The sequence below is a fragment of the Haemaphysalis longicornis genome, unplaced genomic scaffold, assembly GCF_048455015.1.
Source record: "Haemaphysalis longicornis isolate Haplotype H1 unplaced genomic scaffold, Haemaphysalis longicornis Haplotype H1 scaffold_2, whole genome shotgun sequence".
Lineage (NCBI taxonomy): Eukaryota > Metazoa > Arthropoda > Arachnida > Ixodida > Ixodidae > Haemaphysalis > Haemaphysalis longicornis.
The window spans coordinates 130,930,754-130,957,685 of record NW_027526295.1 but is presented as its reverse complement, the minus strand read 5'-3'; the positions used below and the strand labels follow the sequence as shown (position 1 = coordinate 130,957,685).

The window sequence follows — 26,932 nt, the reverse complement described above, 5'->3', positions numbered from 1 at the left end:
AAGCTTTGAGGTAAGTTCCCAGGCAATCGTCGTATACGCACACAGACAAATCATTACCAGGACGTAATCCAACACTTCCTGTAACTCACTCAACACTTCCCCTATCTGTGCGAAAATTACTCGTTTTGGTGACTTAGAAGAGCGCAATCTTATTTGACTACTGTCGCTCCAAGTTAACCAGTAGGTTTGACGACTTGGCTATCTGGCAAAAAAGAAAAAAAAAGAAAAAAAAAAAAAGAAAAGGTTCATGTCCAAATTCCGGCTTACTGCAGGGGCTTGGGAAGTGAAAACAGCAATGTCTGCCTCAACATTTCAGAGAGCACAACAGCGAGACAGCCCACCTTGTCCACGGCTCCACTCAGGCTCCTCAGCTGCTTCATCAGCTCGGACCGTTCATACAGTATGTCCTCGACGGAGATGTCCGACCACTCTGCTGAGTCTTTGGCACTGGTGGGAGAGGGAGAGCACGACGTGATGCTGACATGTCACAACCATGTGCTTACACAAAGCAGGCCAACATAGTACAGGCAGTAAATATATTCTCCAACCAACTCTTTTTTTTCACTGTGTCAGAAGTGACATTGACAACTCTCCGCTGTACTTGAGGACAACTTCCTGTGGCAATGCAGGCAAAGCTAGGGGGGTGAGCCTGTGCACAAGCACTGGTCCACTACGTTGTACTGTCTCATTTACTCGATGTCTGCTCTGGCATCACTTTCAGCTTGGGTATCGTTTAAAATAAGGAGACACGAATAGCTACAGAAGAAAAAAACAATGAAATGCGACAGAGAAAATCCTGTACGTGTTCACCTGTTTTCCGTAGTGGTAGTAGTTCCAGCATTCTTTGGCTTTGACTCGCCGTCCTCGTTCCTGTCTTCCGGACGCTTGCCGTCCAAGCTATCCTGTGATGACGACTTGACACGGGCCTCCGATGCGGCTGCTCCGTTTGCACGCTCCTCCTCCGCTTCTGCTGTCCTCTTCGCCACCTCCAGGTGCGCCAAACGCAGCTCTTCCTCCAGCCTCTCCAGCTCCGCCTGAAGCTGCCTTGCCCTCGAGGCATATTCTGCCTTTGTAGTCTCCACAATCTCCGTGTAGTGGGCCTCCAGCTTGCTCTTCAGCTCCCTCGCGGCAATGGCCCTCTCCTCTTCCGAGCGCTGCTCCCAGCGCGCCTTCTCCCTCTCGTGCTGCTCCTGTAGCTTCTCCAGCTGCCCGCTGTGGTTCTTCTTCAGGGCCTCCACGGCGAGCTCGTACTCCGCCCGGAGCGAGTTGGCGATCAAATTGTGCTCCGTCTCCAAATTCCTCCGCGCCTTCCGCTGCTCCTCTTCATAGCCGGCCCTGACATCCTGCACTTCCCGATTCAGGCTCTCCCTGAGCACTTCGATGTTGGCTCTGTGCTCGGACTTGAGCGCGTCAAGCTCGGCGGCGTGCTTGGCCTCCAGGCGGCGCTCGAGGCTCTCGAGCTCCTGGTCGCTCTCGAGCCGCTGCGAGCCGAGCGAGTCGGCGTACTGCTCCACCTGGTGCTTGAGCAGCTGCAGCTCTTCCTCCTTCAGCTTCGCCTCTTCCTGGAACTGCTCCTCCATTTGCCTTTGCTTCGACTCGGCCTCTCGGAGCTCTTCCAGGACGATCCGGAGCTTAGACTCGTACTCGGAACAAACCACCTCCGCCTGCTCTTTCTCCCTGGCGAGTTCAGCCTGCACTGTTTCCGCCTCGCGTCGCAGCAACGCATTCTCTTCCGCGAGCCGCCGAATCACAGTGGTCGGGTCTACCGAGGTGCCTTCTGAGCCAGAATTGGCAATGCCTTCTGCGAGCTCTATGATCTCGTCCCGTTCTCGCTTGAGAGTGTCGAACGCTTGCCGGAGAGACTCCGTCTGCCGCTGCTCTTCCTCGAGCGCAAACGACAACCTCTCGAGCTCCGCGTTGTGCTTCTCGATGAGCGACGAAGTCTCCTCTGCAATGGCGCTCGCCTCTTCTTGCTCCTGAGCGGCCTGGTGGCTCAAAGCCTGCTCTTTCTCCCGTAGCTTGCAGCGCAGGGCCTCCAGTTCCTCGGTCAGCCGGTGGCGTTCCTCAGCCAGCCTCACCTCGGCCGCTTTCTCCAGCTCCTCCAGCTCGGCTCGGTGTTTGCTCAGCAGCTCCTTGGTGCGCACCACCTGTGAAAGTTCAGGGGTCATCTTGCTGCTTGGGTACCAATCACCGTTGTAATTCCAAAGGCAGAACGTTGACAACACAAAAAGGGCAGAAGAATGCAGACATGAGGAAGAGACACATTGATGAGGCACACTGAAGAGACCAGTTAGTGCCTGGCACCTCTCCTGTTTACAGCCTCATCCTTGTGTATGCGTTCTTTTGCGCTCATTGTCATGTCAAAGTTTTGCCTTTTCCTTTCTACTACTATGCATTACTACGCATTACTTTGCATTACTATGCGTATTACTATGTGTTTTTGCATTACTATGTGCAGACGCAAAAGAGGCCTGCACTATTCATTGTCAGTGCTCCAAGATGTTGGGAGGTCTGTGCAGACAACGCAGAGCCTTGCTTAAATAACATGTTTTCACCACCTAGCCCAAACTCCTGCATTTAAAAATGCAGGCAGCCCAGCTAAACTGCAACGCTACGGTAACTTCATCTCCCATGACGTAAATCCCCGGCCCACGCTGGAAGAAGAGGCCCCGACCCCAGCAGCAGCCCATCGTGGATGCTGGGACCGACCAACCTGCTCGGAGAGGAGGGCGGCCTTCTCCTGCGAGTGCTGCTCCTCCAGGGAGGCTCTGAGGGCCCGCAGCTGCAGGTCCTGCTGGTGCTGCAGGGACGCCGGGTCGGGCAGGTTCCCCCCCTCCCCCACGGGCGCCAGCTGCTCGCACAGGCCCCGGTAGCGCTCCAGCGCTGCGGCAGCCTCCATGTGGCCGTGCATCTCCTGGTAGGCGCCCGCCAGCCGCTCCAGCTCCCCACGCAGGCCCCCACGCAGGGCCTCGCCCAGGCGCTGGAACGACTGCACCAGCTGCTCCGCCTCTGCACACGCGATTTGGGAGCCGTGCTCAAACCTCCCATTGTGGAGAAGTCACGCGCTTTGGACGAGTCCCGTAACGACAAAGAGGACAAAGGACTGGTCTGCGGGCAACACACACTGGATGCGAGTAGCGTCACTAAATAAGGCTTTTAGAGTATCGGCACTCTTTTCTCTCATTGTTATGTGCCGCCAGGATTTTCATTGGTCGGTCGACACGACGTGATATTTGTTTACATATGGGCGCAGCCATTTCGTTTCTGGGCGCCTCTCCTCTCTCTCTCTGCTGCACGGATGCTAGAGCGGCCGGTTGCACTTTGCCCGCCACAACCGGCAGCGGCTTCGTTGGGAGAGATGGCAACACTGAAAGCCAGAAACAAAATGTCCCCCAGACGCTTCCGGGTGTACGAAGTGGTGGTACTCTTAAGTGTAGCTTATTTAGTGACGATAGATGCGGGTTTTTTGTAAACTTGGTGGAACAAAACGCTCACTGACATCGATGCACTGTTTTGCGTTCCCTTTATTGGGCACTACTAGAAGCCAAAGGGAGGTGCTTCCACAGAGCACACGGGGTCCCAAAACTGGAGCAGGGCATTCACATGGGGTGCATTTCTTTAAGTCAAAAACCCTTTCTTGGCCTCCTGTGCATTCCAAAACGCTCAACCACTTCACCAGGGCTTCAGGCTGCCCAAGCATTGTGACTGATCCACTCATGGCCGGCAACTAAGGCTTTCCTTCAAGATGGCACAGTTCAAAGCTTCCTTTCTTGCAAACCAGCTAAACGGAAATGCTTCTGCTTTGCCACAGCTCTCTTTACTAACAAAACAACCACACCAAATCTTCATTACTGATGTCTGCTTGTAGTAGACATTCAGAACTGCATTTTGAATTCCTTTATGGCCACATCGCCCGCAAGTTTCCAACTCCAGACTACAAGCTTGGTTCCCACCCCAGGCTGAAAGTGCAAGAATTTGAGGACGACACCAGTGGGGGCCAATGGGAGCCCTGCTAGAACAGCAAAAAGAAAAAGAAAAAAAAAAAAAACATTAATGAAAAAAATTGGAGGAAGAGACAACTACAGCGCAGTTAGTTTCTGCCAGCCCCTGTGGTTGAGGAGCCTAGCCCATCTTTGAGGTTCTATATCTGACTAAGAAGTAGAACAGGCTGTCACACACCATGAATGTGGGGGACACAATACCTGGCACAGTCCACTCATTTTCCGGGTTTCTTACAGTTCTCACCACCAACCAATATTTACCGTAATGCTCCTTAGCAAATAGCGAACATACAGCAAATTATTGCATTCGTATGTTTTAATACATTACCTGCTTAAAATATATTTTGGTTTCTGCTCACAAGCACACTACTCGGATTAGTATTCAGGAGCAGTTAATAAGCAGTGTGTGGGAAAACATTAATTCACTATGCTACAAAATGTTCTGCTCTAAAAATAACTGCTTGCTCTAGAGAGAAGGAAAAAAAAAAACAGTTACTTTTTGAGAAAAGATTGTGGCCAAAAAGGTAGCAGCACAGGAAAAATACTCCAGACTGGGCTTTGTGCTTCTGCATTCAATAGAATTCAACTGTGTTAGTTGAACTATGTAGGTAATGCCTCCCCTAACAGGATACTTTAAAAGGTACTCAGGAGAGCAAAAAATCAAAAACAAGAGGGCACCGGGCCTTCTGTTGTTCAAAACGCTTCTCCTCCAGCTTGTTTGGAGAGACAGAGAACTTCACAGTGCAGAGGTATGGGATACCACCAAGCTGGTTGTGGAGGGTCTTATTTCATGTCATTTTTTTTTAATGTTTTTACACTATGCAGCTAGCCATACAGCGGTTAGCCAAGCTTTGAAAGATCCCACGCATGGCATTCGATACATTGTAGCTAACGCAGAAATCCAAGTGTACAAGACACCAGGCTTTTCTGCCAGCCCCTTTCACTCATTCCTCGCTACACTTACCCTCTCAACCCAGAAGCACACAAAAAGAAAGAAGAAACGAGTTCCCTCAAAGAAGTTGCTGTAACTTGAGCACACCGTATTTGTAACTGATCAGTGCTCTTGAGGCCCAGCCTGAACATGTCAGAGCCTTGCCCCACCCGAAAGAAACGCGACACCCGACGGCTATTAAAAAGCTCGCAGTGTGTCGCCCTCCCTGCAATGTCCTGCTTCGACAGCTTCCAGCTGGCCCTCAAGACTGGACCCACCCCACAGCTGTCTGCTGCTGCCTTTTGTCATTTCACCATCGTGCTATACTGCAGCCCCTGCTGTCTCTCCAAGTAGTGAAATGCTTGCTTCCACAGCTCATCATCGCGCCGCACCCCTCCGACCAAATATGGCAACGTGTCAAGCGCACCTTTGGCCGACTCGAGGTGTTTCCTGAGGTCGTGTACGAGTGCCCGGACGTGTTCTTCCTCCTCTGGCACTTCCGAGGGGTCCGCAGATGCGGCGGTAGTAGGGCCGCCTTTGCCACTGGTGAACTTCTCCTTCCATTCACCGGTAAGCTTCTGCAGAATGAACAGAGGGAGAAGGTAGAGGAGGGGGATAAGCACACTTCGCCTCAAGCACAACCAACAACAAACTTGCGGAAGTGGCAAAATCGGGACAGGCACAAATTTGCTTCCTGATAGTTTTGTGCTCACAAAACAGCCTGAATGACAAGCATAGTGAGGGCCGGGCAGTCATTTGCAATGCCATCCATCCTTCCCCCCTCCCTCCCTCTTTCCCTGCAGGCTTTCCACGAGAAAGTACGATGCAATTTCCACAACCCTGCAGGAAGGACTGAATTCTATGCAAAATTTATGCAGTGTTGCCCGGTTCGGTGAAAAAAAAAAAAAAAGAAACCTGCCATTCTGGTCAGTTTATTGGAATAAACATGTCTACGCAAACAGAAGCACAGGGATAAGAGCGAGCAGCTTGCATAATTGTGATAATTGTTGGCACAGGCAATGTGCATATCAGCTTTCTATAGCTTACGATATTCTTAGTAAGGGAGGATGTAGCACTTCCCCACCAATTAAAAAAAAATAATTCCAATGAGACTGCTAGCTAGCACAGGAGTAACTGAAACTTAAGGAGATCAGCCTTACTACTCAGCACAAAGCTGGCCCAGCTATTCAGTTGTAAGCACTTAACCCTCAAAGAAGACAAGTACTGCTCATGAAATGCTAACACCAGGAAAACATGGCTGCAAAGCCACAAAACAGTCCCACCGACCGTACGTGCGCAGAGGCTGTTTGAAATACTTGCTTACCAAGAAATGACCGCAGAGTGGTTAGTACATCTTTACTGATTATAGATGCGTGAGATGTGTTCAGCGGGCAATAAATACTGGTGAAAAGCTGGACCAGACTAAACTGAAATAGCTCCCATTATTTCATTCAGGCCAAAAAGCTCAGAGATCATGAATTGGTGCATACTAGTTGCGATACCAACAACAAAAAGCTGCTACCAAAATGAATGACAACATGCCAGAACTAATAGCACAAACATCAGTAATGTATCCCCGGCTATTCTGAATCGACCCTCGGGTGACAAACTTCCCAGGCACCAACCCGGAGAGTGCCGAAAGTTGTGCTGGTATGGATCCCGATCACACTGCAAGCATCCACCGGAAGCCCACTCTGCACACATTCATTCAAGCGGGGCTAAGCGAACGGTTACAGCATCTCTGCTGATAGGGCAGGAACAAACTTAGGCGGGGAACAGCCAAAACCAAACAAACACACCCGCCACCTAGGCACGGAAACTACCGATACATTGAGATAAAAAGACGAATGACAGATTAAACGAGCAAAAACCCCAAACAAGCGAGCAGAGAAAAAAAGAAAAAGGGCAAAAACAAAGTGTCGCAAGTGGTCTGCGGCGCGTTGCCGCCTTTCGGGCGGCGGCAGACGTTGCGCTGCGGCGGGCAGGCCCCCTCTCCCCAGTACAACCGCCTTCCCTCCCCCTCCGGCCGGCTTTAGTACAAAGCCAGACGCGGCGGGCGCTAACGCGCGATCTCGTACAGAGAGCAGATGCGCGTGGAGCAAGGCTTTTCTGTTGCGGCTGCCCCTTTTGTTGTAATGTCCTTCTTTTCCACCCTCTCCGGCACAAACGTGGAGGGGGGTAGGAGTGCTAGGAGGCGGCCGAGCCAAACGGTCGCTCCGAACCATCTGCCCCCCAGGGACCGGGAGAGGAGGAGGAAAAGGGAGAGTAGCGCTTCGTTGTCCGACCGTGCAGCCACGCGCCCGCTGTTGTCCCCCCTTTGGATATATAAACCCCCCACTGCCGGCGTGGGGGAAGGAAGGAAGAACAGACGAAGAAGGCGCAGGTAGGCAGCGTCCGCCGCCCTCTTTCCGCCGGCGGTCCGCATCGGTCGCGGCCGGCTGCCCCCCGCCCCCCTCGGACTGGCACGCGTCGCCGCTGGACCAGCGCGCGCGCGCGCGCGTGCCAGGTGCCGCTGGCAGTGCTGGCGCGTTTGGCTGCTCTGAGAGGTAGCCGTTGCTGGATTGCTGCACTCTTTTTCTCTCCCGAGGGTCTCCTTTCACCCTGTTCAGCTTTTTTCCGCACCCCCGCACAATTTGAACACCTCTGCAGCCCATGCTTGAGGGTGGTATGGTTAGATCTAGCCTTTATTTAGTGACACCAGTTAGAGCGCAGCTTGTTCGCATAACATGTCGGAGGGTCAATGTGGGCTAGTTGTGAAACATGCCTTCTCTAGCGCTTTTCCAGTACTAGCGACCTGATGGAGAGTAGAAAAACGCGCCAGCACTCACCAATCAGTGCGCAGCGCATTAGTATTGTGTGGCGTATTATCATCAGCCCTTGCCCAGTGTGTTTTTTTCCGTGCACAAAGTAACAACTGTGTTTCTCCGCACACCTTTCCATCAAACTACGTTTTTCCCGTCGTACACATCGGGTGTTCTAAGCACTTTCTGCCGCACCGGAAAAAAAACGGCCCGACATCCGCGTCCTCGTGCTCAGTACCACTGCGCCCGCGGACGCCACAGCGAAAACCCGTCGCAACCCGTCACATCGTCGTAGCAGCAACAAACGACGTTTCGAACCAGTTCCGCTCAAGCGTCGCGCGTACGTCGGTGAATGAGAAGCAGCGAAAGAGAAGAAAACGAGAGAAAGTGCCCGATGTCTCGAGTAACAGCCGTCAATGGCAGGGAGTAAATGGCCGAAGGGGAGCGAGACGCGGGGCGCCGTACGAGAGTCAGGAAAAAAAAAAAAAAAAAAAAAAAAAACAGCAGTGCCGCGCGGGGCCAGAATAGAAGGACCGGAGTGAAAGAAGGATAAACGCCAAGGACGCCGCGACGATTGGGCTCAATCAGCGTCAACCGACTTCGGGCCCCGAAGGGGTACCGCTACCCACAACACGCACGAGGAAAAAAAAAAAAAAGCGCGGATAAAGGGATCGCCAACACGGGCACCAGCGAGGGCTCTAAACGTCGCCCCCGGGGTTACGAACGCAGCCGGGAAAGCGGCAACACAGAGAATAAATAAAAGCAAGCCGCGTCCACACCACACGGCGCGCGTCGAACGTGGAAAGGGTGAATGGATGCGGGCTGTTGAGGGAGAGGGTGCGAGAGGCTGCTCTAGCGTTGACGTTCTCGAACGAGCGCCCGCTCGCCCTCCCCCCACCCACCCAAACCAGCAGGCAGGCCGCGTTTCGGCGGCCGTTGGTTGCAGCAGCCCTCCCCTCTCCCCCATCGCAGCGCGCGCTTCGAACGCGTGCCCGCGTGTTCTGTCGCACACCGCGGTGGCACGGGAGGGACCGTCCCCACAAGAGCCCACCTCTCGCGCCACGAAGCTTCGACATCGGGCGCCCATCATCGATCGTTGCGAAACCCTGAGTCACGACGACGCGGCGGCGGCGGGGGCCCCTTCTCCGAGGAGGACGCCCACAGAAGAACACCGGGAGTTTACCACCTAACCACTGAACGGCGGCGCGGAATACGCTACTACGCAAGAGACAAACGTGAGTACGCTAAGGCGCGTTCTCGCCGCTCGGCTTCCTTCAGGTGTGGGTCCGTAGCTAGAGTTGCGTCTGGTAATGTGTAGTTAATAACAGCGATTAATCACGGACAGTGACTCTGGCTAGTCCGTGAGCAGTTTGGATGCGGTTGGGTAAAAATCGCACTCGGCTGCCGTAGTAAGCGGGAGATTTGGCGACGCTGCCAGTAGGCCAATGGCCGCCCGGAAAAAAAAGAAGAAAAAAGCGAATATTCCATTCCTTTGAACAGGAATAGCGCGGAACACAGAAATGTGATGAAGGATAATTATCCGCAAGAGGATGCGCTCACAATTTTCGCTCATCAGGGATTTGCCTCATCATTTGATGAGGCAAATAAGGGTGAAGTGGTACGTGAGAAGAGATCTTCCTTTAAGGCCAGGTACACATATCACATTCTCCGACAAGAACTGGAGGGGTAGTGGGCAATACCCTGTAAGAGATGACGGGGAAACGTTTCACCTTTTGCAGCGATGGTCGCGGATCGCTAATTTATTGCGCGTCACGACTTCACGAGTTGCACAAATACCTCCTGCACAGAATTATCTCCGTTGTTTACGTTTCGCTTTAGGCTCGCTCCTATCAGCTGTAGCAGTTTTTTTGTTACTATAACACTACGACCCAAGAAAGAACAAGCTCTTCGAAAACAGCGCTGCCGTGTGCGCTACTTTCACGTGGCTTGTGGGCGCAGCCGAAACAGTCCTGTGGCTGGTCCGACGAAGAACAGAGACATACTAAGCGTTCGGCGTCAAAATCAAGTCCATCGTGTTCAACCCGAAAGATCACTCCATCAATAATGCAACTGATTCCACGAGATTCTGCTCCATAAGACTACGCATCCGCTGTGTGCAACGCATTGCAGACCCAGAAGGCGTTTGTTCTGTGCACAAGGCGTCCCGAATGGCGTCTTTTGCAAAGTCAAACAGTTAACCCCCGCCACACAGACCCCAAACTTCCTTTTTTGGTGTGTGTGTACCCTAACTCGGTGCAATGAGCTCCCAGCACGCAGTTGCCTGTAGAAATCCCACTCGCCCATCTCCTTTCCGTGAAAGAAAATATCAGCCTATTTGGTGAACCGAGCGTGCCTCAAGAGTAGCTCAAAATCAAAATCTTGCTGTTGTTACAATGGCATGACCTGCAACAAAACCCATAGAGAACAACACGTGGCGTTTGATGTAACGACGATTGCGCGCCCACCAGTCTCATCATGGCGGCAAGAACGCACAAGTTCTGGATTTGTCCACGAAGGTGCAACAGGTAGGCGGAAACCATCGCCTCATAACTCACGGCGCACGTTGATGGTGTTGCAAGACCAGAGGCTGTTTTCGCGGCTTCGAGCAGTCTGATGGCCTCTAGCCTCGAAGCATCTCACGCGTACCTCTGCAGCGCAGACATGACAGGAAGGCGCTACCTGGTGCAACAACCGAGACTTTACACTTTATGGCTGCAACCCCACGCATAAGCGGGTGAAATATATATATTTCGCCTGCTTGGGCAAGTGACGCCGTCTTGCGCCACAGACGGCGGCCATCGCGGAACATTTGCGCGTATTTCCCTAACCTTCGGTCCGTGTCTTTTAAATGCGTAGCATTCTTTTCCGAGTACCCCCACAGCCAGGACCCGTGTAACGCCCTGCATTTACACAGAAATGCAGATTTGGCTGAAGCAACTCCTGTAATCCTTATTATAGCGCAAATGGAGATAACTGTTCGGACAGAATTAAAAAAAAAACAAAAACAAGAAATCTAAATTTTTTCTCACAAAAATGATCTGACAAAATCAAAACTATGCATCTTATACATCTGCCCCCCAACACCGAAGAATAGACGAGAAATGTCCGCAAAAGAACGTTGAAAAAACAAATTATAAGATAGCGTAAAGGGGCTAACTCTGCAGTGTGCCTTCATCTTCGGGAAAAAAAAAAAAATCACCGTAGTGAAGACGCTTCATCGCTATAATGGTACAAATTTACGTTATTGGCAAAAACAAAACAAAAGAAAACTTAGAAATAATAAAATAATCCAACGTATTTCGCTACTCAGCCATTTATGGCTGTAGAGAACTCACACTTAGACAAGCGGCATAAGAATGCTACGCATTAGTAGAAAATTCTCTGAATTTGCGCAGATTTTTTTTTTTGCCTCCGCGGATTCAATGTAGAACGCCCACAGCTCCCGCGCGTGTTCGCGTAAGGAGCACTCTTGCCGAAGGGGAAGACGTCACCATAATCGTGGCGGGAAATTCACAAGGGAACAAAAAAAAAATAAAAATAAAGGGAGGTCTCGCGGGCTTCATCCAGGGATTCATCCAGAATTTCGATATTTTGGGTGTGTATAAAGCCTCACTCGCGGGGTGGGGATAATGTAATGCAGCTGTTTCCTGGAGGCGTAACCAAACTGGAAGTTGGCCGTCCCGTCACAGGCGAGCGGCAATTTCACCAGCTTCCACGGAACCACTCTTCGGCGGGCCTGCACGAGCGCTGGCGACGCGATGCATTATGGGTAAAAGGCACACCACTTTATCCGGATTGCGTAGCGCCAACACAAAATTTTAAGTGAGCCGTCAGGGATGGTTCGAAAGGCTTTTCGTCGCCAGTAGTAAGTGCCGACCGGGGACTGGGGCCGTTCGCGCTTCGAGAGTTGCTCGGCGAACTGCATGCATCAGCGCAATGCAGGCCGAGTATCGGGAGGTCGCGACTCGCGACAAGCATAGACCTGATAATTATGGCGTCAAAACGGGCAGTGGTTACGTTTTGGGACAGCAATCGAGCGCGGCGTCGGACCCCCACCACCTCGTAAAACAACTGCGGGGCCTTTCGTCGCTCAGTCACTTCGACTACGTATATGGCTTATTGAGGGAGTGAGGAAACTTGTCATACAAATGCCAGCGTCCTGGATACGCGGCTACAGCTCCACGTACTCCTTCGCACAGCAAAAAGGACCGAGTCGGCACAACCCAACTTTACTCTCTCTCTCGTATCACGCCTTCAAACATCATGCGTTGACGCGCAGTCAGGCGGTCTCCAAAGGCATCGCTGCATTCGTGGTGTTGCTGCTGCTGTCGGCGATGACAAGCAGCGCTAGCGAATCGCGTCGTAGTCCGCCTGCTGGGAAAGACCACAATATGGCCTTCTACCCACAATGCATCACGCCGCCAGCGCTCATGCACATTCCCCATTCCTTCGTTCTTCGTGATTGACTTGATTTAGATTACTACTTCTCCTTGACGTACATTTCTGCGTCCCAGAGCTCCAAGATGCCACGCGCACAAGTTGCGCATTTTGGTGCCCTTCCGTAGAGTTTGCCCACTTCGTGTGTTACAGCTTCTTATTCCCGTACACTGCAATTCAGTCTCGTTTGGCGTCTCCTCATTGGCGTCCCCCCTGAATTGACGCAGCCTAGATACACGTTACAGCCGCACCTCCTGCGGGTACGTAAACAGTCAGAGCGGAGGTTGGTGTCACCTTGGAACCGATAGAACGTACACAAAGATCACCCTAAGGTGTAAGGCAGTCTGCGCAGAGATGCCCCTCGCCCCCCTCTTCAGGCGGGGGCATGATTTGTAAGCAAACCGTGTCGTCAGCCCACGACCAGAAGGAGCTTGTTTGCGTGTCGCAGTCTACGCTGCGACCCCATGCGGCCGCGCCCAGCGTGACTCCTACCGCGTGTGGTCGATGCGAACCTACGGGGGGGGAGGGCCACAGGAGTGCTCAAGCATCGGTCACGAGTAGTCTGCGCACGCAATTTTTAGGGGGGGTCCTCATTTGTTTTGCGACTACGCAGAACGTAGCCGTTCCAAGGGGTCGTTGGAGCGTGAGCGAGGAAGATAAGGGTCGCGCCACATTATGTAGCGTTCCAGATCCGATACCGTTCAGTTCAGGGTCGGCCAAGGGCGCCACTTGAGGTGCCAAACTGCTTTCCCTTTCGCGGCGTTCTGCACGTGGGGAAGGAAAGTGTCTCCTTGAGGTCCTGCCAGAAAAATAGCAGGTCTCTGCACCCTACCTGGGCATGGTTGGTACGGGGGGTCGAGGGGGACCACCAGGTTGTCACCCGCACCGCAGCGGGACTTTTTGGAGGACAGTTAGAATCAATTACATGGTAAAAACGCAGCCTATAGGTAATTCATCGAAGCAATGTTTTATTCACCCTCGATCCGGCGATATTTCGGTCGGGCGCATTTCTTTTTTATGGTGCGCCGTAGACATGTCGCGAGAGAAGCACACTGAAGTCGCTACCATCTCCGTCTCGAGGTAGTGTGTAGATAGACATATATGCGCACTGCTATGGGTGACTTTTTGTTGCGGACCGATACTTTCCTAAAGGCTGATTGATTGATTGATTGATTGATTGATTGATTGATTGATTGGTTTGTTGTAGGATTTAATGCGCCGACGCAACGCAGGCGATGAGGCGCGCCGTAGTGGAGGGCTCCGGATTAATTTTGACCACCTGGGGATCTCTAAGGTGCGCCGAAATCTCGTACACACGGGCGTTTTGGGCTGAACATTAAAGGCGCGTCTATCCGAATTTCCGGGCGCTGTGTTGATCGGGTCTGTACACGCTGATGAGATATAGAGGCGGGGGGCAACACGCACGGCAACAGTCGATTTGCTGTTCCGCATAAAGCGACCAAGTGGTGACGTCAGAGCACACCCAAAGCGAGTGCAAAGCCGTGGCTCAACGTCCTCCAAGGCGCACCAAAGCTGTTGCTGTGTTCAACCTTAGATATTGTGGAAGTGTTTTATTTATTTATTTGTTTGGACCCATCAGACAAACAGCCCTTTCGCGACTCCGAATATATACCGCGACGTAATGCTCTGTAGGGTTGCGTTGCCGCGCTGAGTTGCAGCGGTCGGTAAAATTTAAATGCTAACTAATCGACTAGCCAAGGTACGAATATACAGTGGCAACTTATTTCGCTAGCTTCGCTTCGATCGCGTACCCCTCCCTGCCATCCATCTCTGTAATTGTACTTCCTTTTTCCGTTCTTTTTTTTTTTCTCCCGAATGTTGGAAACGGCGAAAACATGAAGGCTCCTTTGCGGAGTTTTTCTAGTAGTGAACGACCTGGGAATAATGAGACGAAACAAACGATTCCCCCCCCCCCCCTAACCGCTCCCGTCTGTAGAGATTAGAGATGCCGTGTTTAATATCAACCTTCGCATAAGGTGCGGAGTCACTGCTGGATCTCCTCATTGTGCTACATTTTCGCCGCCTCAAAAAAGGCGCCTAAAGCAATGCGCAGACCATATATAGTAACGCGGTGCACATGCGGTGTGAACGTCCCCTGTTCCCATTGGCCTACGCAGCTGTACAATGACAGCAACTCTATCGCAAACTTCGAACAAATAATTGAGATATTAAGGAAAACATATGACGCAGTGGCGACGCCCCAGCCCCTTTCCGGCTAAGGACCTTATTTCCAGCAATTCCTTTATGACGTCACATTATGACGCCGCCGACCGAAGCCACCGCCAGCAGGACGGTTGTAGGTGAGGCCTCTAGTTGAATGCTAACGGCGTGCAGTCAATACACTGACAACTGTTTTCAGTGCTGGCCCATATGACGTCACTCCTGCCAATATTACGTTACTGGAGCGCGAAATTCGAAAGAGTCTCGTTATTTCTTGCGTTTTCTCGGTTTAAAAAAATGTCGTTCGTGACTCGGATGGAGCCGAGTCAAAGGTGGATCCAGGAGCCTACTTTTGGGGGGAGGGGGGCGGTTACATAATGCTAATGGGAGGGCGCAACCAACCGAAATGTTATTTGTTCTCAGTTGCACATTCAGTGCTTTTTGTAGCGCAAGCTGCACTACGCTACCTCGGGGGTGACCAGTTTTGCCCTTGAGCGCTGTAAGTCAAACCACACCCCTTCCGTAACCGCCCGGCACGGAGCAGCGGCCCGATAACGGGGAGAGATAGGCGACCAGGGAAAGGAGGCGTGCGCGGGACGTGGCGGAGGAAGGCGAGGAGGCCGCCGCCGCAGCGATAAGCGCGCGCCACGAAGGAAGGCCACGAGGCCACGTGCGGCGCAGAACCGTGTGCGATAGAGGAAGACGAACATCCAGTTGTGGTCCCTCGTACAGCGGCGAGGCTTAAACAACCCCGTAAAAGGAAAAGAGGAAAACAGCTACTTTTGCGTACAGCTTCGCTACCTTCAAGTCTTACGCATTAGTGTGAGCCTCCATTTTTTCATCAACATCTTGCACACAACCGTGTGACCAGTTCGAAAAAGCCCCCATTCTCGAGGCGGCGCTACTGGCTGGATTAAGCCTTGAACGATCGTCTGCTGTTGAAGGGGAAAAATTGGCCGAGGAGAAAAAGTGATTAGCACGCCCCCACTAAGGCGGTGGTTGCGCTGGCCAGTATCACGCCCAACAAAAAGTTAGAAATGAGGGGTGCTTTGCTCGCCGGGGACAGCGATGGCAGCACTACGGTCTAAAAAATTTACACGTGCCGAAAAATCTGTGAAGGGTGTGGAATGGGACGAGGGGGAGGGGGGGGATTAGTCACTGGCTTTGTGTGGAAGGAGAGAGGCAATCCCCCCCCCCCCCTCACCGGATCAGCCACTGAGCTGAGTGAGCCACCACGAGCTAGGTTATTCAAACTAGCCAAGATGAAACGCCCGGACGCATTCTATACGCAAGTCCAGACCGCACGCGCATAAGGACGAGCGTTGCCTACCGGCCACGCAAGAACAAGTCTTCAACGATCGAACAGATGCGTATCGCGCGAGACGGCGACAAAATGCCCGCCGCCTGTTCCACCTGGCGATCCGGGCGGCCACGCGCTCGCCACGAGCCTGCGCTTGAGATTTCTTCACGGGAAAGAGGCAGGTGCTCGCACGATTCATTTCCGGCGCAAGACGCCAGGCGTCTCGTTTAATGCGAGGGGAATTTCGTAGCTGTGTGCTGACGGCACCAAAATCGCAGGCACCGCCGCTCCCGAAGCAAGAAATTACGCAGTCACGACTCCTCTGCGATTTTGATTTTCGCCATCGGGCTTTGAAAAATCATTCACTGGCCGTCCACTACAGCGAATCAAAACCCAGGCCGCGTTGCGCTGAGGCGGAATTCCGAGTGGTGCACTCTTAGGCAAAAAGGACTAAAAGTTCGTCCTTTCGGGGACTAACGGCCTCTGCCACAATCATTAGTCCCTTTGGGGACTAACTGCGAGGGGACGAACGGTTAGTCCCCCAACCGGATGGTCCGTTCCGATACTCCCCAAGGACGAACTGCGTAGAGTGCAGAAAAAAGAAAAAAACTACGGCACCGGCAGGGATCGAACCCTGACGCCCGGAAATATACACAAGGAACCCGACGCGCTATCCGCTGGACCACGCCGCCGGGCGGAAGCTGCGGTAGATAATATTCAAGTGTACAGCGTGTAGTTCTGTGCATAACGCAACAGATCCATTGCAACAGGTGCCTGAATTTCTATCTGTGCAAGCGAACGTGACCGCGTTTTGCGCCTTGCGCTTAGCGCTTTGCTAGGTTTAGGGACTATTGCTCAGTTCGATTCGAAGTAGAGCCTCACAACCATAGTTTTTCTCGTAAATAACAATCAACTCGTCGTCGCCTAGTTGAGATAGGTAGCTGGGCGATCGAACGGCTCATTTGTTTCCGCACAAATTAGCGCAAGCTAAGTGCTTTCTTAGTTCGATACATATGTTAAGTGATCTATGTAACGTATGTGAAAGGTGTCGTCTGTGTGAGTGTCAGAATAAGGAAACATGCCATATTTTCCTGCATCGGCGAAAGCGAATTCGGTGTTGCTTAGCCTGAATTCTTCAAATTTGCGTCGCTAGACGATTGCGACTGGGAAATGCAAGCGGGTTTTACAGCAGTTGCAGCATTGTCATAGCTTTGGTGCCCAAGGCTATTATGTACCGAGTGTAAAAGATAACTTCGAGTCCCTTACCTGTAGCGAGCATTTTTGTTTTGCAGTTGTCATCAGCAACATACGTTTTTTCTCGTGTGTTAAACATATACATATTCATTAGGCTCAGGAATCCACTTTTGCTATTGTCACTAATTTTTTCGCTACTGTTAAGGCGCTTGAAAGCTTTCATTGGCCGTTATTACCTCGCACGAATCGTATGCAACACAGCGTATCAACAAAACCTCGCCGAGAAGCGTATGGCAATCGCGCTTCGCCGCTCCTTGCCATTACCCGCCGCTCTACCTACCCTCGGCGATTTTCTTATAACTAACATCAATATTTTCTCCGGTGGCACCATCTAAAGCACCCAGTGACTGCAGTGGCTTGTGTTTTGGAAATATAAAACTGTTCGCAGACATATGCGCGAAAGGGCAACGACGACGCCATTAGGGGATTAACGACGCAGCAAAGAGACTAATTGCATGCGTTTCGTCTTCCCGTTACTCCTTATAGATCGGCGGGGACGAACAGTTAGTCCGCATTTATGCACACGGCACGTACTCTGCCGCAGATACTCCCCTTGAAGATGAACGGTCGCCCGCGAAGACTAACGGCTGTATTTTAGTCCCTATTTTAGTCCTTTTTGCCTAAGAGTGTGCTAGTTTTAAAAATGCCATATAGGGGAAAAAAAAAAAAAAAAAGGGTACATTTGGGCGTCCCGTTTCAAACGGTGGCGGGGACAGAAACCAACGCATCACCCCCGTCTTGTTCGCTTCGCGTCACATATGTGCCTTCTGCTCCCAGCGAAGTGGACACAACTTATAGAATTCCGCTCTTGCTTCCTGTGGTTGCTTCCAATAAATAATTCAATCACTACGCCACGATGTCGCGATCAGCGATACAGAACGGTGGGCGGGGATCAACAAACGCCATGCAGCGGGCAAACGAATGGGGTGCTTGTGCTCTCCTGCAGACTTCTGGCCTATGACGTTTGGTCTTCGGTTTCGAAGCCGACGTTTCTCTACCAAATGCCGCACTACACATTATCGGCCCGGAAAACTAGATGGAATAATGAACTTTGCGCAAAGATCGAGCGGCTCGCGGAGGGTAGGCAGCGAGTGATCAGATGCCACTAACTTCTCGGCATCAGGACATTTTTGGACTCTCGCGAGCGGCAGGAGCGACCTGCCTCCGTTCGGCCTAAGATTGGACCTCCATGATAACTGACTTCAAGCACCACTCCTTTCCTGTGTAGCCATTCACGCGCTAACTTTCACTTAATTGGCTTACTTGTAATGTGAGCGGTAGTACTTGTTATCAGCAAAGTTAAGGCGCTAACTGCACGGTGCGCCACGGTCTCGAAACGCCTACAGTTCCGTGCACCAGCGCCGAAGCTACGCGGCGTACACGGAGGTAGATTATTGCCGTAGTACAGTAAAACCCCGTTACAAGAGACACTTGGTTATAAGAGACATTTGAATGAAAGCGCTTTGCTTGGTTTCCCTATGTTCACCATGTTAGCAACATTGTATACAAGAGACCTTGGTTACAAGAGGCACGTTTTTTGGTTCCCTTGAGTGTCTCTTGTAACGAGGTTTTACTGTAGTAGTAGAATAATTTATTGAGTGGTACGGCACGAGGCCTAGTTGGGGTAGGGAAGGTTGGGAGTCCCGCAGGCGAAGCTCCGTAGTGAGCGAGCAATGTGGCTCTTCGGCGTCGATTCGCGGCCGTATCCAGCATTCGCAGGGCGGATTCTCGTCGCGGATTGCCTTTAGGATTCTTTCCAAGTGAGGCACAACGAGCTCATTCGGCGGCTTTGTTGAGAACTGCGTAGGATTCCCCGCAGCTTGTGAAGTGAACTCGCGGATATTGTGCGCCTTCCGCCTACCGCCGCGCGCTCCATATACTTCAGGAGCGGAAGCGCCGAGTTTCGCGCAATTTTTCACTGGCCTCAAAAGCGGCCCGAGCGCGCAACCCCGTTTTTCTCCCACTTCCCGACACGGAATTCAATGCATGCGCGGAGGGACCTTCCTCGAGCCCCGTACACTGCCCGCTCTGCAGGAGCGCCTGAGACAAAAGCGCTCAGCAGCAGGACACGCTCGGATGATTTCGATACGGGCGCGGAATGCGAGGCACGCAGGCCAGCCACGCCTTTGTTCTCATCGAGGAGCAAAGGAGGGCTTTTCAATCCGGGACGAATTAGAGTGCGCGGAAGACAACAAACGCCTCTGCTCACGGAAAAATTCGGTGGTTTCAACGCGTTCTTCCGTTCTTTTTTTTTTTCTTTGGCTATTTTTTCCAAGCTTCCTGGGGCCTGCCGCTTTTTTAATGAGCAGCCGTACTTGCAATTATTGAAAGCTCCACATGTTGCAGGCTTGTGCGTGCACGCATGGCCGCTAGTGCTGCGGGCAACTCTTCCGCCGCAAGACGTGAAGGAACGTGTTTCCCCTCCTGTTGCTGTCTTTCAGGTAACCTCCAGATAAGCAGAGAGCGGCCATCTTCGACGCCGACGCGTGGTCGCGCGATGGCCGTCCCTTCCACGGACTGTCCCGCGGGACGCCTGCACGCGTTCACGGCGGCGCTGAGCGAGTCGGACGCCTTCGTGGTGCTGTCCGGCGCGGCGGCCGTGCTGGCAGCCGGCGTGAACCTGACGCAGGCGCTGGTCATCATGTGCCTGGCGTGGCGCTCCTGGAAGTGCGCCTACCATCTGGCGCTCTCGCTCTGCGGCCTGCTGTCGGCCGTCACGCTGCTGTGGCACGCCGTCGCGCTCCGGCTGCCCGACGGCGGCTGCGGCGCCGCGCCCTCGGCCCTGTCCGTCGCCCTGCTGGTCGGCTACGTGGCGCACGTCACGGCGCCCGTCGTGCACCGATGCGTGGCCGACACGTGGCCCGGGGCCTTCGCGGGCCACGCGCGCAACCGCGCCCTGTGCGCGCTGCTCAGCGGATTCGCCTGGTGCGAGACAGTGCTGCTCGCGGTCACCGTGCTTTCCGACTGGCCCTCCGGCAGCAGCCCCCAGCCGGCTGGGTCGTCATCACCGGCCGATCCCTGCTCCCTGCCGCACCAGTGGTCATCCGCCTTCTCCACCTTCGTCTGTGCGCTCTACACCCTTCACGTGGTCGTCGACCTGGCGGTGCTCTTAGACATGACGGCGTCTGACTCCAAGAGGGCCCGCAGCATGCCCCAGCCGCTGCCCACCATTGCGGCCGCCACCGAGTCCTGCCACCGGCCGGCCATCGGCGAGGACGAGGACGACTTCTTCGGCGAGGGCCCCGCCCGCAACAGGGTCGGCCTGGCCATGCTGTGGTGCAAGTTTGCGCTGCTGCTCTTGGGCACGTTGCCGCTCGTCGTCATCATGTTCTACCACATGGTGGCGCTCGCCCCCACCCCTCCCCCGGCGGGCGCTCCACCCTGCCCGACCTTCAGGGACACGCTGCCCGTGTGGACCCTGCTCTGCACCGTCCTGCTGGGCGTGACCATGCCGCTGGTGAACCTGTACGCCGACCCCGTCGTGTCTGCAGGCTCCCTTTACCTCATCCGGGGGCTCTGCTGCTCGCTCAGGCGGCACAGGCGCGTCACTCCCATCAGGCACGCGTGAACACTCCCCCTGTTGAGGTCGCCAACATTGTGGACTCCATACCAAACCAGCATAGACCTGCCTTTCAAAACATTTAAGTGGTGTGACTTGGGCTGTATGCAACTCGTGACCTGACCGTCAGCAAGCCACAGCGAGACTGGACCAGTCTTCGTACTGCAACGTTGTTTTGTGCTTCCTGAGTGGCCTGTCTACTCACTCTGGACCACCACATCGACGTGACCACCCACTCCAAGAGTTTCGCCGAGCAAAACAAGGTGATTTGACTGTCTTCACAGGGTTACTAATGCAGACCACCACTGTGGCTGGCAAGGAGGCTGCAAGTGTCAACACACGTCATGCCTGGCATTTCCCCCTTCAAACACAAGGGCCATTGCTTTGAACTGTCACGACAGTATGGCCTCAAGTGCATCATTGTTTGCGAGTTGCTCGTCATACATTTTGGCGTTTCTTTTAGGGGGCTGCGCCGTACCACAGTTCTTGCTGCTGTACCTCAGACGGGACTACCTCGTACACGGAACCAGTCTGGTGTCAACTTAGGCGTGTAAATTCACAACTTAGAGTGACCGCACACTTGATGGCAAATAGACCCAACATAGGTCTGGGACATTACATCTCAAATTCTACTGAAAGTCAAGGAAGCTAAGTCAGACTGTACCGGAGGTGTGGATATGTGCACAGATGTTGTGTCCGAGGAGTCTTTATCGTGTTGCTCAGAGTGCTACAATATTTACACATGCAGACATTTGATGCTGTGAATGCTGGTGTTTCATGTCTTCTCATAATGTAAATAGAGATATCGAAAAGAAACAATGCTGGAGCAACAGTGGTAACTAGAGTGGTTTATTATCATCTGCAAACCAACCTTGCATATATATATGCCCCCTCAATCTGCTCAATCATTTCTCGATTATAACAATTCTAATTATCTGATTCAAAACAATTAATGATTTTGCCCGGAACCATATGAAAGCCAAAAATTGTGCTACACTAAGAGCTTTCCTTAACAGTCATTCGGTCGAAAGGGGCACCAGGTGATCGATGTTTCATTCAGGCATGTCAAGTGGCTGCCTGTGTGTTAAGTCCAGCACGAGGCAGATACAAATCAAAGGGGCTGTGGTGCTCACAGGTGCTAAGAAAGTATTTACCCTCTTATACCCAACAGTGTTGTATGAAGTCTCAGCCTGCTTCTGCTGCTGCTCTTGTGTTTTGTTTGTCTAGTCACACTTGTCATGTCGCAACGCTATCAGAACACTTCACATATCAAAACAAAGCAGTTTTCCTGAAAACAGGCTATATTACCTGCGATGGCCTAGCTATCATGGAAGTGGACTATTTGACGGCTAAACAGCAACTGCTCACTCACAAAGGTTATCTATGTAAAGAGACACTATATATATAAATGGAAAGAAAACGAAAAGAAAATACATGTTCCAGTGAGAGCAACGGTTCGAGCAAAGAGCCAACTGTCAATGGTGTTCAAAGTCTTCGACATCTAAATCCATCCCCTTGAAGTGCCAATCACTTATTCCAAAAATATGCACAGCGGGTGTATTTTGGGCATGTTTCTTTGTCAAACGCTAGCATGCTTGTAACCATTCCCAACCTCCTTAGGTGCTCAAGTCATTTAGTAATTTCAAACGCATTCCTTCCTGACCTGTGTGTCTTCTGTTCATGCTCATCTGAAAAACATTAGCGTGCACCTGCAGTATGTATAGTACTACCATTACGTTTGTCCATGAGAAGCCCGTCAACTGCTTTTGTATGTATACTGAGCAAGCCGCCTGTCACTTTATCATTTTATGTTTTTTTTTTTTTTGCTTTTGTACATGCTTGCCACCGTCACCATCGCACATTTTCTGTTTAGTCACTGGTTTGTGATCACCACTGTCTAGTCTAAAAGCACGTATCGATTGTCGTTGAAATAAAAACTTCACTGGAGTCACCCTGAGCCTATCTGAATTTCTTAGATACCTAGCAGCACACATTTGGGTTTTATCTTCAACACAACTAAATCCGCGTCTTGTATAAATTTATTCCGAGTTTTCCTGCCTTGGAGAAATAAGCCATATGCGGCAGTTTCATGTCTTTCATTTGCCTCGCACTGTTTGTGATGCAGAGTAGAACTAAAAATTCTGAAGCAAGGCAGCGGTGCATTGTAGTAGCCTTGTCGGTGAGGATGACAGTTGTTGCCACAACCCTTTGCAATGGGCGAAGACGGGTAGGTCCAGAATACCGCACAAAATGCGTGCAAACAAAAAATATTTTGCTCATGATCACAGGGGTGAGACAGCTGCGCATATTGCGCCTTTTTGATACAATTCCATTTTCCTGCGCCAAGCTGCTCCAAAAGCACGAAAATGGCGAAAATTGCGCCAAACTGCTCCAGAAGAGCCTCAACGGCACGGATTTTGATGCTCATGTCAGTTTCGGCGGGGACGAAAGCCTCCAGCATCCCGGTCACCGCTTTTATCGTCGGTCAATCGCAAACACAGAAATGGCACAAATAGAAAGACTGAAACAAAGCAAGCAATAGCTTCTAAAACTCCATTCGCTTTCCGTCCGGGTTCGCTGAAACGGCCTTCTCGATTAGGCATCGCTGTGGCAACAAACATTGCCGCTGCCTGATCTGGCTGCTACCAACGCACTCAGTGCGCATCGCCGATATTTTCCCTGGTTTATGTTACGCTATCAGCTGGGTTCCAGTCTATTCATTCTATCTGTTGTGGCTCTGAACAGTGACTTTAACGGGGGGTATGGTTTGAGATTGGTGCCAGATTACGGGAAGTTGCGCGGCTCGAAAAAAGTTCATTGAAATGTGGGGCCTACGACTTCGGTGTGGTTTGTCCTTGAGTGCGAAACGCGGTGCGTGCGTCTATAATCGGGTTCGTGAAGTGAACTTTTTGGCTCGTTGTGGTGTTATAAAATGTTGGTGTTGCTGTGCTTTGAAGCGCGATCGCTAGCCTCGGGGATGGAACGGTCAACACGAAAGTTGCAGGCATTGCTGCGGCGCCACGACCTGTTCAGGCAGCGCCCAATAGCTGCAGGACTGCATGTTTGCCACAGCACGTGACTAATAACACTTGTGTATGTGAAGTGAAATTTAATGCAAAATCTCGGTGGTTAAACAGTAACGCTACCCAAATGACCATGGGGTGAACGTGCGCCCCGGGGACTGAAATGGGTAGGCTGATTGGGCTATGCGACCGTTAGCTCGAAGTTGCTCAACTGTTGCCGTGACTGCAAGTGCCGCGTACAGCATCAACACAATATCACTAGTTAGGAAGAAGGTAGTGCAGTTAGAACTTTGTGATACTCTTAAAAAATTCTTTCACGTAAGGCTGTTTCAGTGTTCTGTGTATTCAAAACTGATTGGAATGTCTACTTGACCCTTCATATTGCTGAAATTATGACTTTTTAAGCTCACAAGACGATGTATTAAATGTCCCTAACTGCTCCAAATCAAGATTCTTCTGCTCCAAAATAGAAATTTCGCTGCTCCGAAAACTGCTCCCAAATCTCTTTGGGCTGTCTCACCCCTGTGATCACTTCAAGGTGATAGATGACCTACAGCGACAGCTGTCGCCACACAGCTACGTGATTGCGACCATTTCCCACGGAGAAGAGTTAATATGGTATGTCTGAAATTGTAGCTTTACTATGAGGTTAAAAATATCACTGCCCTTCCAGTCCGTGAAGAATGATGACCAGCGAAGCTGAGCGCAGTAAAGGGAGTGCACGAAACAAAACACATTTGCTTGCTATTTGCGGGTGAGCATACTTGCTGGCCAATTAGCTAAATGAAACTTAAAGGGCTCGAGCTGTGCAGTCTTTGCTCTCTGCTCAGTCAGGAAAGCTTATAAATTAAGTGAAGCTTGCATCCCAGCCTTTCTTTATGGTTCAAGCGAGCAGACACAACCCACTTTTTAGCTTATTTCAAGGGTCTGGGAAGTCACATGTCATCAGAGCCACCGCCGTCCTATTGCTTGGTGCAGTAGCATCACTGTCTTCACTACGTGGAAGCTCACAAAGCTCACACTTTCTGCCATAGAAAGCACTCGATGAAAATGCAGCATGACACCGAACACTTGCACAGGGTAAGACTCCAAAGCACCTATGTGCTGCTCTATAGTGTAAAAGAAGTGAAAACACAGGAAACATTTACTATGTACAAGATGGCACATCCTGCAAAGTGAGACAAAGTGCATTGCAATTCAGACATTGAAATTCAGACAAAGCGCATTGCAATTCAGGCTTGCCGGCCCAGGCCTGACCACAGCAGTGACCGCATAAGCTTGTTGCAGAGAAGCACATCACTGTTGCGTGGTTGGAGTGACCAGCCCCAAACGGAGGAGGAAACGTGCACTTCCAAGCAACAGGTTGAATTTCAGGTGATGTCGATTTTCGCTAGTTGTAGAAGGAACGGAACTAGCCACCCAAGCTCATAGCACTTTGCAATCAAGACTAACATTGTTCATACCACGCGTCGCTCTTCCTTCATGTTTGCACCAAAAGAGAGATAGAAAGAGAAAAAAAAAGCGGAAAGAAGAAAAGCAACAAAAAAAAGTCAGCCACAGGTTGTGCTGTCTGCCTCCCTTTTTTCTTTGTCACGTTCTTCACGCTAGCTAAGGAAAATGCAGCCAAATACCGCACATTACAAAAAATGCTGTCGTCTACTGAATACCCCTTTCCCAGATGATGATGATAATGGCTAAAGTCTCACGGTGATGGCAGATGCCATTTTGCCTGAGTAACTAATTTAACTTCTCCTTCTTCAATCGCGTCACTGAGTACTCTGCCCAATGAATGACTGCTAATATTGTAAAAAAAAAAAAAAAAAAAAAAAAAGTCAGATGACTGCCACAAGCTTTTCATCTGTCGTAACCGAAGTGAAAGTCCTTTTCTTTGTAAAGAACGTGAATGTGAGTCACTTTGTAGATGCAAGGGTCCTGGTCCTTGTAAAAGAACGTTAGATGTACAACATTGCTTGTTGAGCTGCACAAGATAATGCTCTAGCTAACGGATCCCGTTTTCGTACCCCCCTCCTCCTACTCTGTCCCCTTCTCTTCAGAAATGTTACCAGGATTCATAAGGAACTCGCACAGCACAGCATAACTTATCAATGGCCTTCAGTGCATTCTGCAGATTTTGGCTGCAGCATGTACCCTACCCTGGAGGGTACATCAAGCAGGTTTGCAATGTGGCCAAGGGCCCTTGTGACATACGTATATAATGCGAGCATTTGTCCAATTCTATCAACTCCAGCAAGGGAACTTTGTGTCTCCATCAAAGAACTCGCAAGTTTCCTATACAAAAAGAGTGACTGGCAATGGGACACAATGTGTGCACAATTATTGACAGCCTGCCTGGAGGTGTGTTCAGAAAGTTTAAGTGGAGGAAAACAGGGGTGTGAATAAATGGGGAATATCTGAGCCACCTAAGGTTTGCAGACGACATTGTCTCGTTCAGTCAAACCAGTCAAATTGCAGAGCATGCTTTGCCAATTGTGCTTAGAGAGTTTGGTTGCAGGATTAAAAATAAACACGGAAAAATCAAAGGCTATTCAATGAGCGTGCCAAGGAACATTCCTTTAACGCAGGCAACAAAATATTGGAAACAGTATGCGATTACGTCTATCTTGGGCAAGTCATAAGTGCTGATCCCAATCATGAAAAGATAATTACCCGTAGAATAAGCATGGGGTGGGCTGCCTTTGGTAGGAATTCTGAAATCCTGAATAGTAAGCTTCCTCTGTCACTCAAAACGTTGGTACCGTATTTATTAGATTATAAAGCGGTCGCGATTATTAGGCGAGGGTGCAGTTTGGAGAGTAAAAAAAAATCGCCATACACACATATATATATAGTACTGAGCTTCGAATATAAGGCGGGGTATGACTTCGAGACCACAGATTTTGGGAAAAAACCTTGCTTTGTATTCGAATAAATACGGTATATAACCAATGCGTTCTTCCAGTATTGAAGCACAGTGCAGAAACTTGGGGTCTCACTGACTTGAAAGGAAACCTAGATCGACCCAACGGGCTATGGAAAGAAGAATGCTAAGGGTCACGCTTAGGGACAGGAAAACAGTTGCATGGATTTAGGAACAGACTTGTGTGGAAGACATTCTAGTTGAAATTAAGTGAAGACAATGGGTATGGGCGGGTCACGTAATGCGCATGAGAGACAACAGGTGGACCATCCGTGTAACGGAGTGGTTGGCAATAGACCGTAAACACAATAGGGTTCAGCCAAGGACTCAATGGAGGGATCAACAATGAAAATTTGGGTAAAGGGGCGGACTCAGCTAGCACTCGATAGGCGTGGCTGGGGAGCTTTGAGAGAGGCCTTCGTCTTGCAGTGGCCACAGCCAGGCTGATGATGAAGAATCCTTTGCTCAATGCACACATATCATCACTGCCTCCAAGCCACAACTGATCACCACCATCTTAGTTCCCGG

At 51.1% G+C, this 26,932-nt stretch overlaps 2 protein-coding genes across 10 annotated transcripts in view; one reads left to right on the top strand and one right to left on the bottom strand.

The window, feature by feature from the left end:
* Nucleotides 1-26,932, bottom strand: part of LOC144169219 (uncharacterized) — a 118,488-nt gene that overhangs the window by 66,885 nt on the left and 24,671 nt on the right. For all 9 annotated transcript variants that reach the window (XM_077698265.1, XM_077698267.1, XM_077698272.1 and 6 more), the window contains exons 10-13: nt 5,360-5,510; nt 2,714-3,009; nt 811-2,147; nt 342-447 (exon numbers count right to left, since the gene is read on the bottom strand). In XM_077698265.1, coding sequence (XP_077554391.1) covers nt 342-447; nt 811-2,147; nt 2,714-3,009; nt 5,360-5,510 — 1,890 coding nt within the window. The remainder of the gene's footprint in view (nt 1-341; nt 448-810; nt 2,148-2,713; nt 3,010-5,359; nt 5,511-26,932) is intronic.
* On the top strand, nt 8,602-22,415 carry LOC144169218 (uncharacterized). The gene is made up of 2 exons (XM_077698264.1): nt 8,602-8,968; nt 19,347-22,415. The coding sequence occupies exon 2, from the start codon at nt 19,403-19,405 to the stop codon at nt 20,471-20,473; it is 1,071 nt and encodes a 356-aa protein (XP_077554390.1). The 5' UTR covers nt 8,602-8,968; nt 19,347-19,402; the 3' UTR covers nt 20,474-22,415.

What these genes read in the sequence shown, in the direction of transcription:
- LOC144169218 (XM_077698264.1), top strand. Translation starts at nt 19,403, where the DNA reads ATGGCCGTCCCTTCCACGGACTGTCCCGCGGGACGCCTGCACGCGTTC.